Below are 12,343 nucleotides of genomic sequence, written 5' to 3'. Positions count from 1 at the left end.
CAAAAAATGGGCAACAGACCTAAATAGACACTTTTCAAAAGAGGACATTCAGAAAGCCAAGAGACATATGAAAACATGCTCAAAGTCACTAATCATCCGAGAGATGCAAATCAAAACGACAATGAGGTACCATCTCACACCTGTCAGAATGGCTATCATCAACAAATCAACAAACGACAAGTGCTGGAGAGGATGCAGAGAAAAGGGAACACTCGTGCACTGCTGGTGGGAATGCAGACTGGTGTAGCCACTATGGAAGACAGTATGGAGTTTCCTCAAAAAGTTAAAAATGGAACTCCCATTTGACCCATTAATCCCACTGCTAGGAATATATCTCAAGAAACCAGAAACACCAATCAGAAAGGATATATGCACCCCTATGTTCATAGCAGCACAATTTACCATAGCTAAGATTTGGAAACAGCCTAAGTGCCCATCAACAGATGAATGGATTAGAAAACTGTGGTACATCTACACAATGGAATACTATGCTGCTGTAAAAAAGAAGGAATTCTTACCATTTGCAACAGCATGGATGGAACTGGAGAGCATTATGCTAAGTGAAATAAGCCAGTCAGTGAAAGAAAAATGCCACATGATCTCACTCATTTATGGATAATAAAGAGCATTATAAACTGATGAACAAAAATAGATACAGGGGCAGAGCAGCATTAAACACACTGTCAAACTACAGCAGGAAGGTTGGGGAGTGTTGGGGGGTGGGGGGGGGGGTGATAAGAGATCAACCAAAAGACTTGTCTGCATGCATATAAGCATAACCAATGGACACAAGACACTGGGGGGTAGGGGAGGCTGGGGGAAGGTCAAGGGGCAAATAAAAGGAGACAAATGTGCTACTCTTTGTAATATTTTAAGCAATAAAAAAAAGAGAGAGAGAGAGAAAAAAAAAAAATACCTTAATCATCAAAAAGAAAAAAAAGAGCCGAAACCGGTTTGGCTCAGTGGATGGAGCGTCGGCCTGCGGACTGGAAGGTCCCAGGTTCGGTTCCGGTCAAGGGCGTGGACCTGGGTTGCGGGCATATCCCCAATAGGAGATGTGCAGGAGGCAGCTGATCGATGTTTCTCTCTCATCGATGTTTCTAACTCTCTCTATCTCTCTCCCTTCCTCTCTGTAAAAAATCAATAAAATATATTTTTTAAAAAAAAAGAAATTTGATAGGAACAGAGGCAGCAGAATGATGGAAGGTGAAGAGCCTTCGAATTAATACCTAATGAACCTGGGTTATCACAATTTATAACATGGTACTTTTTCACCCAGCTAAAAGTGGCAAGATGAAAATAGAGGTAGGGAGGATTCTCTAGCAGCTCTGCACTGGGCTAAGGAGGAATGAAGAGTGCATCTTAGAAAGCTGCTATTAGACATGAGGGATGACTGCAGGAACCCACAGCAAACACTATAGAATGGGAGGGGAAAGGTAGACCAAAAGACAAGGAAGTCAAAGGTGGGTTGGACTTTTGTTTTTTTACCATATACAATCTTTTTTTAAAAATTTTTAATACATTTATTATTTTGCAGCACCAGTTTTCCACTGATGAAAACGACAAAGACATAATATAAAAACAGGTAATGAGTCATAGTGAAATAGAATATATTAAAATCAATAAATTTTACCAATGGAAAATACAAATGTGACAAAGTTTGTAACACGTTCATTGCCGAGACACAGAAGCAATTCAAATATGTTAAGAAAAATTAATAAAAAATTAACAAAGGAAGAAAGGAGAATCAATAAACAGACTAGAATGATTGTAGAAACAAGAAAAAAAAAGAGTGAGATTATTGGAGAAGTTAGGTGAAATTTTGAGGAAGAATTTAGGTTTTTTAGAACTATAATTTAGGGCAGCGGTCACCAACCTTTCGGATCTCATGGGCCACCAGTGGTCCGTAAACCACTGGTTGGTGGCCGCTGACTTAGGGGACTGAACTAAACTTTTTTCCTTAGCTCTGAGTTTTCCCCCAGTGAGACTTCGTAAAAAAAGGAAAATAATAACATAAAAGGCAGGATAAATAAATGATAAATAAAAAGCAGAACCTTTACAAATTTGACCCCATAGAATTCAAAAGATTTTAAGAAGTCATGAAATGAAATATATCTTAAAAATTAAGAAATCAAATTTATGAACTTTAAAGCATAAGGTAGTAAACCATGAATAAACAATCATTATGACAAGCAATTACAGTTACATTAAATAAGGTCCTGGAAGTTGAAGCTCTTTCTGCAGAAATGTGAAACAAGCCTAATTCATAACCCAATTCTAAAGCTATAAAATTACAACCCATTTTAATGATAAACAAAAACATACCTTTAATGTTCCATCAGCTGAACAACTAGCCAAAAACTTATCATCTGGTGAAAATCTGCAGTGATTGACTGAACTGGTATGGCCAAACATGGTATTTCGACATTCTTTTTGATCCAAATCCCAGAGCTATTTGAGAAAAATAAAAATATAACTAAAAAACTAATACTGAATGGAGGCAAGTTAGAAGTCATGTGAAGTTCTTTCTTCCATTTCACTTAAGCTTTTCCAGTTACAGGCAGATGTTCAATTTTCAGTAACACAAAGGGGAACTTGTGATTAACAAGTAATGGGGCAACCCTTAGGTCAGCACCTAAATCCACTCAGGGACTCAAGGCTCGCCTGGACTTTTAGTTGGAGCACTAAGTAACTGAACAATTACTGCTTATTTTAACAAGGTGGTTTGGATTCATTATTATTCTACTCAGTTTTATAATAAGTAATATGCAAAATAAATCACCCCAAATTCTTTTAGATGCTAGATTACCCAACTCAAAAAGTGGTCATTTCTAAGATTTCCCAATGCAAACCTTGAGTGTGCTAAGCTAAAATCTATTAATGCTCTAAATAATGACTCAAAAGTACAAGGATAGCAAAGATAGATATACTAGTAAATATATGACAGGAAATATAAGGGGTTAGAAGAGTAAATTAAACAATACTTTCAGGAATCTATCAACCAAATTCAGCATGTGGGACATTACACAGGACAAATGATTCAATTTCTCTAACCAAACAATGGCATAAAAAATAGAGGCAGAGAGAAAGGGGAACTTTTATAGAATAAGCAAGACTTAAGAGGCATAATAACAATCAAATGCCACCTGAACTTCAGATTCTGACCCCAATCAACCCATGGTAGAAAGATATGTTTTGAGATTAATGGGGAAATGTGTACATGAAGTATTTGGGGGTGATATGAGATGATATCTAGGATTTGCTAAAAATGCTCTAGTCCAAAAAAAAATTGGGGTTTGTGGGAAAATAAAATAAGATTGGGAAAATGTTGATAATTGTTGGAGCTAGATGGTGGATAGCAGAGGAGTTCATTACTGTCTCCTCTCCTTTTGGGTATAGTTGAAAAGTATTTAAAAATGCAAATAAAGGGGACAATAGTAATCTCTGGTGATTTATGCCAACTAAACTAAACACAAAAGGGTAAACCAAGTATCCCCCACAATTAATTTAAATCTTTAGGAAATGATGAGTAAGTGAGGGAAGTCCTATTCTTCATGGTCATCTCCATGCTTGGTTCCTTTATCCCAACCAGTACCAGGTAAACTCAGTTCCTCAGAGGAGCAAGTTACATGGGGGCAGCTTTAGATTTACATATTTTCATTGGCTTCTCTCAGTTCAAGAATCACAAGAAGTGAGTTCTAATAGCCCTCAGGATAATGCAGGTGTGGTCTTACAGTAAAACTTGTTCTTAATTAAAACTTTTGACTAACCAATAACCCCTTCCTACATCTTAGAGATTTTAGTCTACATTTAACAGAAGGAAATATATTGCCCTGGCCAGTGTGGCTCAGTTGGTTGTCTCATGCACTAAGAGGTCACTGGTTTGATTTTGGTCAAGGCACATACCGGGTTATGGGCTTGATCTCCAGTAGGGGGCGTGCAGGAGGCAGCTGATCAATGATTCTCTCACATCATTGATATTTCTCTCTATCCCTCTCCCTTCCTCTCTCTAAAATCCATAAAAATGTATTTTAAAAATAATAATAAATAGCCCAGCCAGTGTGGCTCAATGGTTGAGCATTGACCTATAAACCAGGAGGTCACGGTTCGATTCCCAGTGAGAGCACATGCCCGGGTTGCGGACTTGATCCCTAGTGGGGGACATGCAGGAGGCAGCCGATCAATGATTCTTTCTCATCGTGGATGTTTCTCTCCCTCTCCCTTCCTCTCTGAAATCAATAAAAATACATTTAAAAATAATAATAAATAAATGGAGGAAATATAAACTTCCTCACCCTACAAAATGTTAACAATAACATCAAAATTAGTCACATATACTACAAAAGTCATCTAGTTTTAGAAGTGGATTCATTCAAATAGAGCAGAGCTTTTCTGAAATGGTACAACAGTCTTATTTTTAAAGGTGGTTTACTCAATAGGATAAGCTTTACTGAGTAAAAGTGATCTATAATGGTAAGATAATTTTATGCTACTATATTATTTTGATCCAATGTGGTGTTTTCAAATTGTGTCTGCAGGGCCCAGGGACTCAGAAACATGTCTGAAAAAGCACTAGGGGGCGGAAAGGAGTGGGGAGTAAGAGAGGGAAGAGAGATTAGAAATGCAGGCCCATACCCTCACCTCAACACAAAAAAAAGTGGGTTTTATCTGTTCTACACACTGATCTCCTATATAAAAGTTCTCTTTGGGCCCTATCAGTGGCTAGAACATCGGCCTGTGGACTGAAGGGTCCCGGGTTCAATTCTGGTCAAGGGCATATGCCCAGGTTGCGGATTCAATCCCCAGTAGAGGGCGTGCAGGAGACAGCCGATCAGTGTTTCTCTCTCATCACTGATGTTTCTATCTCTCAGTCTCTCTCTCTTCCTCTCAGAAATCAATAAAATATATACTCTTTAAAAATTATATCGTTATTTTTAAAAAAAAGAGTTCTCTTTGGGAGAAAAAAAAAAGGTTCAGCTTCCTGAAAAGGGGAGGGGGCAATTTTCAACAAATGTTTCCATATTTTTATTAATTTTTTAAATAGCTTATTTAAATGTCAAAACACAGAGTCTATGAGGTTTTCCAAACTGAAATGTTTTACCTACTACACCAAAAAATGCAATGTCCCAATGCAAAAATGGTGTGACATTTACAAAGAAAGGGCATAAACCAAACCAAAAAAAGAATCCAAAAGAAGTTAGCAGACATTTCTGGGATCCAAGAAAATGTAATCTAGCTATCTTTAGTATGCCACTTAAGTGGGAAAAAAAGACTCTTTTATAATTTGTAATTATAAAACATTATCAAACACATGAAATGAATATCTAATGTTGGTTTTAGAGAGTTGTTGTTTTTTTACATTTTTTTTTCCTATTGGCACCTTTTCCCCCCTTCTTCTGACAACAAAATCTCTCTTTTGAATCAAACCCCACTTATAACTCAAGTGGAGCTGACCTCACCTCATCTGTCCAATTTCCACATGACTAAACTTGTGATCCTTGGTCAATCTAAGGATTCTGTCCTACCGGCTAGTAGGGTTATTTAAAAATGAGTATATAATCAGAACCAGGTCAACTACAGCTTTCTCTAAAATTAAATATGCAGAATCTGGGAAAAAGCAAGTTTCTCTTCCTCTGTGATTATGAGTTGTAAGACCTATATAAGCCAAGCTGAGAATAGCTCTATTTCCGGTCACACAGAGATACCATGCCTCAACCAACAAAAAGGAAGCCAAGTCTAGATATGGACAGGGAGTTAGAGCCTGAGGACGTAGTTTAAGCGTTTGGAATCAGCTCTGTCTGAAGCCATGCTCCCTCTAGCCTTTCCAGTTACATGAGCCAATAATACCTTTTGTTGCTGTTGAGTGAGCTAATATGAAAGTCTGTGTCACTGCAACCAAGAGCCCTGATTAATACAATGTACAAGAAAGTCAAAGGCGATGTCCTGACGGGTCTACAAATGTATCTACATCATTCTCATTATCCACACTTACTTTGAGGAAGCAGTCACTTGACCCAGTGGCTAAGAGAAGGTGATGTCTGCTGTGAGTAAAGTGGCAGCAGTTGACTTGCTCTGAGTGCTCATCATAGCTTTGTACCAGTTGCCCAGTCACAGAATTCCAAATCTAAAGAAAATTTTAAAAATAAAATTTACCACTACCTCTTATTTTGAAATAAAGCAAGTAAAATATGAACTGCTTTATGGATGCTATCCATTCTGTCTGTCAGATTTCCTCAGGCGTAGATGATGCTAATAAATACCTCCCACTTCCCTAAAACATGTCAAATAGCTTTTGTTAATAAAGCTTATTTTGCAAGTCTATACATGTGTCTTTCTATAGCATAAATGGAATCTCCTCAAAACATTAGTCTTCAAGGGCAAGACTTCAGATGTTCATATGAATGAAAGCAGGCAGAGAAGTGCTATATGCGAATGGAATAATGGGCTTCGCTGGGAAGGATGAAATCCAAGACCTGGCTATACCACTTTTAATTTAAGTGTCCCTGGGCAAGTCCTTAATTTTCCTGCACCTCAGTTCCCTCTTAAGGAATATGTATACCTGTCCCACAAGCATGGTATCAAATGGGACAAAGGGTATGGTAAGTGTTCTGATGACCTCAAGATACCAATAAGTAAGTATAGGCAGATGGCTCAGTGAAAAAAATAGACTATAGATTCTGAGGGAAACCTAGCTTTGAACCCTGGCTCCATGAGTTTGGGCAAATAATTTCACCTCTGAACCTGTTTCCTCATCTGAAAAATAGGATCAATACTTACTTTGCAAGTTGTAGAGTGAAACTGATCATTTAAGAAAATGTATAGTATAAAGCTTCATGCAGTATTGAGTTCACAATAAAAAATAATCATCATTCTGATCACTATGTAAGACAACTAACTAAGCATGTCTACTCCATCTACAATAAACAAATGAAATAAATTACCTAATCACTCTTCACTGGGCTTTGGACTTCTCAGAGGTACTAATGTCCCTCTCATAGCATTTTCTTTTTATCTCATCAAAGCACTCCCCAGAGGTCCAGAGAGTTTCCTTTATTTTGAAGTTCTTTTAATTTCTGTCTCTTGCTTTAAATTTTGAATTCTTAGGAAAGAGAAACTTGATATTATTTCCTTTTACTCCTTATAACTTTGACTTTGGAACTGCTCAGAGTGGCCAACTGCAAGTCTGACTCAGAGTAAAGGTTACAGAGTAATTAACTAGTTGGTTGTAAAGTCACCTAATAGAGTCCAATATATCAAGAAATAGATTTCTCCAAGATCTCAATTTAGTCTGGACACTCCAGAGCATTCTTCAAGTGGATAGAAACTCCAGGAAAACTCCTACGTCAATTATATTGTTCCAAAGGTCCACCCCACCTAGCCAAATTCAGCACTCCACAACCCTTTGAAAAAAGCCTGAAGTGAAATTCCCCCTCCATTTATCATATAAAACATTCCCTTGGACTTCAATTTATCTTATATTCTGTATAAATCCTCTAGCTAAAAGCCAAATTTAGGCACAAGAGACAAGAAAGAAAAATTAACAAAGATAAAAACTCCTTTATTTATTTTCCTCTATTTACTTTTTAGACTAGTAAACTAATTATTAATTTGTTCACCCATCTGGTTTTGCACTGAATATAAGCCAGTTCATAAAGGTAAAAAATCCGGGTTGCATTTCACAAATTACAACAGAATCCAATCTCAGATAGTAATTTTGTACAGTAACAGTAGACTTGACTTTTAGAATTTAAATATATTCTAATATGCACAGTATTGGGTATGTGCCCTTTTCAATTTTTCTCAAGAGACATATTTTACCTGTAAGGTTTTATCAGCTCCACAAGAAGCTATTCTGTGACCATCCTCAGAAAAGCAAGCATGGTAAGCAAGATTTAAGCTGATATTTAACCCACAGACCAGTCAATAAATGGCAGGCAAATTCTTAATTTGCAACTCTTTTTCTCAGCTGCCTGGTAAATATCTCAGACTGAACCACCTGGATATTTTGCTGGGACTTAAATATAAAGGTTTTTCAGAGAGAGTTCATTTACAATGGATAAAACTAATTTACCTCAAGTTAGTAGATCAACAGGTAAGAAGGAGTCCTTTAACCCTTCTTATCCTAGTCCCTCTATTATGGAAAAAGAAAATAAATTCTGTGGTGATTACAACTGAAGAGGAAAATGTTTCCTTACCTTCACTTTTTTATCCACTGAGCAGGTTGCTATAAATTTGTCATCTGTTGAGAATGCACAGCAAAGCACTTCATCTTCGTGACCCTTGATTTCTAGAAGTTTCTCTCCTGTTTCAGCTTTGAACACCTGCACAAGCAACAACAAAATCTTTTTACTATGTATCACTTAACCATGAGCCATCTATTAAAGAGCCAGGGTCCGTAACGTCCAAAATGACTGAAGGGACGACCGAATGCCAGGCTTCCCTCGCAGCAGGCTCGGGTGGACGGGGACTGGTGAGCAGGATGAACTGGTGACCTCTCAGTCCCTCCCCTCCCCGGCTCCCACAGGCACCGCAGCAACCCAGCACTGACTGCCGCCACCACAGGTGCTATGGCAACCCAGCACTGACTGCCAAAGGGGCTGTTGGCTCTGGAACGCCACAGCGCTGAGGCAGGAGGGGGCTGTGGGCCCCAGCTGGCCAGGGAGAGGTGGAACTCTGGGTCTCATGCGATTGAGGGTGTGGCCGGCCTACAAACCAAACCCTGACAGGAGGGAGAAGGGAGCCCCATTCCTCGCAGAATCGGCCGTTGGATAGCTTGCTGTCAGCGGCCTGCCAGTCAGGAATCCCATTCACCCGCACCCTGGACCCCAGCGATCAGGCAGGCAGAGGCAGTTAGAGGCAATCAGGCTGGCAGGGGAGAGCAGTTAGGGGTGAGATCAGGCCGGCAGGGGAGGGCAGTTGGGGTGATCAGGCAGGCAGGCAGAGGCAGTTAGGGGCAATCAGGCAGGCAGGCAAGTGAGTGGTTAGAAGCCAGCGGTCCCAGATTGCGAGAGGGATGTCCAGTTGGAGAGGGTGCAGGCTGGGCTGAGGGAACCCCACCCTGCACAAATTTCATGCACCGGGCCACTAGTCTATACTAATAAAAGGGTAATATGCTAATTAGACCAGATAGACCGGACATCTTCCAGACATCCTTCCAGACAAAGCCATGGCAGCTGCAAGGGCTGAGGAGGGCCGGCAGTGGCAGCAGCAGAGGGGCTGATGGGGGTGGTGCCTTCCCCTGATCAGCCCGGTCACCTCCCACAGAGGGAGGCCAGAGGCAGTAGCAGCAGTGGGGTGATGGGGGCAGCACCTTCCCCTGATCGGCCTGGTCGCCTCCCACAGACGCAGGGAGTGGGCTTAAGCCGTCGGTAGGACATCCCCTGAGTGCTCCCAGGCTGTGAGAGGGGGCAGGCCGGGCTGAGGGGACCCCCCCCCAGCAGTGCACAAATTTTCATGCCCCTGGCCTCTAGTTATTGAATAAAAACATTTCCTTAAAAGATTCTAATCATTGTTATTTTGCAACAAAAATGAACCTTGGAAAAATCACTCCAAAAATCAGAATTTGTGTCAGAATCTGTATGTTTTAAAATAGAGAACTATCCATTGTTAAATGTTAGTAATATTAATAAAAATAACTAACAGAGTATAGTTTCAGTTCGTGAGAATAGTTTCACAAATTCTTAACGAGCAAATAGAAAATATTTCATGCAATATAATTTCTTTCCGGGGCTCAAAAGACAAAATTAGTAATAAAGCACACATAAGAATAAAGGTTATAGTCATAATCTTACAAAGACTAAAGCTATCATAATTATAAAAGTTTTAACTAATTTGATCCTGATTCCTTCAAAATCCAAAAGTTAGAGCACAAGCTTAAAGTAAAGCACTCATTCATATTTTCTGAAAACAAACGAGAACTTAAAAGGAAATTCCTTCAGGCACCTTAGGAAACAACCTAGCCCAATTCCATTTATCGCCAGAAATCTATGCCTGAGCTGGTGATAAAATAGGTATTTTACTTAATCATTGTTTTTCAGTCAGAGCCCTGCTCACTCTGCTAGAAAGTCCTATGTCTTTCAACAATTATCAATTCCTCATTACCTTTAGCTGGCACATGGGTGATGACAACTGACTGGCAGGGTAAAAGGCACCTCTATGTCACTTAGCAAGTTCAGAATTATGGAGAGAAAAAAACAAAAAACACTACCATATCTTTAAAATCGCTAGAGAAAGCTTTCATAAAATGTTCAAGAGATTCAGTTTCTCTATCTCTTTGTGCAATTTACTTGACTTTTAGAATTTAAATATATTTTAATACACACAGTATTGCATATATGCCCTTTTCAATTTTTCTCAAGAGACATATTTTACCTGTAAGGTTTTATCAGCTCCACAAGAAGCTATTCTGTGGCCATCCTCAGAAAAGCAAGCATGGTACACAGCATCTGTATGGGGGCGGACAACTAAGCGAGAGAGATTCTTGATGTTCTTTTTGTTTCTAAATACAAGGAAAAAAGGAACAAAAACCCAACAAGTGAGAATAAACTTCAGTAATAAACTGTCTTTTAGCTGAGTTATATTCCCCAAAATACAAAATTCTTAAAATTAAATTGCCAACATGTAAATGACAGCATAGAAGATCACCTGAAGGAAAAAAGCATAATATAACAAACTTGGCATTTTAAAAGAAGTGCAGGAAGGCCGGGGAGGGTTGGGGGGGTGGTAAGAGATCAACCGAAGGACTTGTATGCATGCATATAAGCATAACCAATGGACACAAGACACTGGAGGGCATGGGAGGCTGGGGGAAGGTCAAGGGGAGAAAAAAAAAAGAGACATATATAATACTCTTTGTAATACTTTAAGCAATAAAACTTAAAAAAATAAAATAAAAGAGAAGTGCCACCCTATATCAAGCAACCTGTCATGTGTTACAAATGTCACTGAGTTGGAAGAAATCTAGTTAATCAGATACACATCACCTTCTATTTTCCTTTGATGCTTTAATAATAATATGTACACCTGCCATTATGATGATGTACTTTAAAACCGCTCTTCTCAGAGGAAGAAGAAGAAAAAGGTAAAGATACAAATTATGAATAACAAATACACATCTATCAACAAGTGAATCTAAAAATCAAGTGAAAATAATCTGATGAACAGAATAAACTGGTGAATATAATAGAATCAGGGGTATAGAAAGGGAGTGGACTGACTATTCTCAGCGGGGAAAGAGGTGTTGGGGGTGCGGGAAGAGACTGGACAAAAATCGTACACCTACAGATGAGGACAGTGGTGGGGGGGTAAGGGCAGAGGGTGGGGTGGGAACCGGGTGGAGGGGAGCTATGGGGGGAAAAAAGAGGAAAAACTGTAATAATCTGAACAATAAAGATTTAATTTAAAAAAAATGCTCCAAAAATAGAGCAGGAGATTACCCAGAAGAACTGTGAACTAAATAAAAAAAAATAAAAAATAAAAAACCGCTCTCCTCTAAGTACAATTATTCAGATATAGAGAAAAAGTAAATAAAGCAATGTTATTTTCTGTGTATCTTAATCTACTGAATACTAACTATCCCACAGGTATAAATATTATATTATTTTTCATGGGCTAAAGGAACAAAAAAATAAAGAACAGAAGGGTAAAGGAATATAACATATACTTAAAATGAGAAAAGTATCAGAACAGTCAGGATTTCTGTGTCAGTAACTCTCAGTACAAGAATATATGTTAAATGGTTTCGTGCTTAATTTAAGAGTCAAAGTTTGGCCCTAGCCAGTTTGGCTCAATGGATAGTGGGGCCTAAGGATTGAAGGGTCTCTGGTTCGATTCCAGTCAAGAGTGTGTACTTCAGTTGCAGGCTCGATCCCTGGCCCTAGTTGGGGCTCATGTGGGAGGCAACCAACTGATGTGTCTCTCTTTCACATCAATGTTTCTATCTATCCTCTCTCTCTCTCTCTCTCTCTCTCTCTCTCTCTCTCTCTCTCTCTCTCTCTCTCTCTCTTCCTCCCTCAGCAAGGCATACAAGCCTAATCAAGTCTCAGCCTCTCTGTGCCTGTTTTCTCATTTGTAAAATAGGGCAAATAATATTTAATAGTACCTTATAAGGTTGTTCTGAAGATAAAATGAATAAGATGTGAGCTTACTGTATATTACAGGCATGAAAAAGATAATATTTTAGCTTTCCTTTTACTAATTGATAAGATTAAGATTACTAATTGATAAAAGCAAAACTGAATGGCGTCTTTTAGAAGTTAGAAGAATCATGATTCAGGGAAAGTTTAATAAGGACTAAGTGCAAGACAAAGTGCTAATCCAGCGGTTCTCAACCTGTGGGTCGCGA

The 12,343-nt window shown here is 38.9% G+C and overlaps 1 protein-coding gene across 1 annotated transcript in view; it reads right to left on the bottom strand.

Annotated features, from left to right (window-relative positions):
• The window catches only part of APAF1 (apoptotic peptidase activating factor 1), an 80,801-nt gene that overhangs the window by 43,381 nt on the left and 25,077 nt on the right, over nucleotides 1-12,343 (bottom strand). The window contains exons 13-16 of the mRNA XM_081080949.1: nucleotides 10,372-10,498; nucleotides 8,196-8,321; nucleotides 5,993-6,124; nucleotides 2,326-2,451 (exon numbers count right to left, since the gene is read on the bottom strand). Coding sequence (XP_080937075.1) covers nucleotides 2,326-2,451; nucleotides 5,993-6,124; nucleotides 8,196-8,321; nucleotides 10,372-10,498 — 511 coding nt within the window. The remainder of the gene's footprint in view (nucleotides 1-2,325; nucleotides 2,452-5,992; nucleotides 6,125-8,195; nucleotides 8,322-10,371; nucleotides 10,499-12,343) is intronic.

Source organism: Myotis nattereri (genome assembly GCF_964212035.1).
Source record: "Myotis nattereri genome assembly, chromosome: 2".
In the NCBI taxonomy this organism is placed as follows: Eukaryota; Metazoa; Chordata; class Mammalia; order Chiroptera; family Vespertilionidae; genus Myotis; species Myotis nattereri.
The sequence above is the reverse complement of the archived record's forward strand: the minus strand, read 5'-3'. Positions and strand labels throughout refer to the sequence as shown.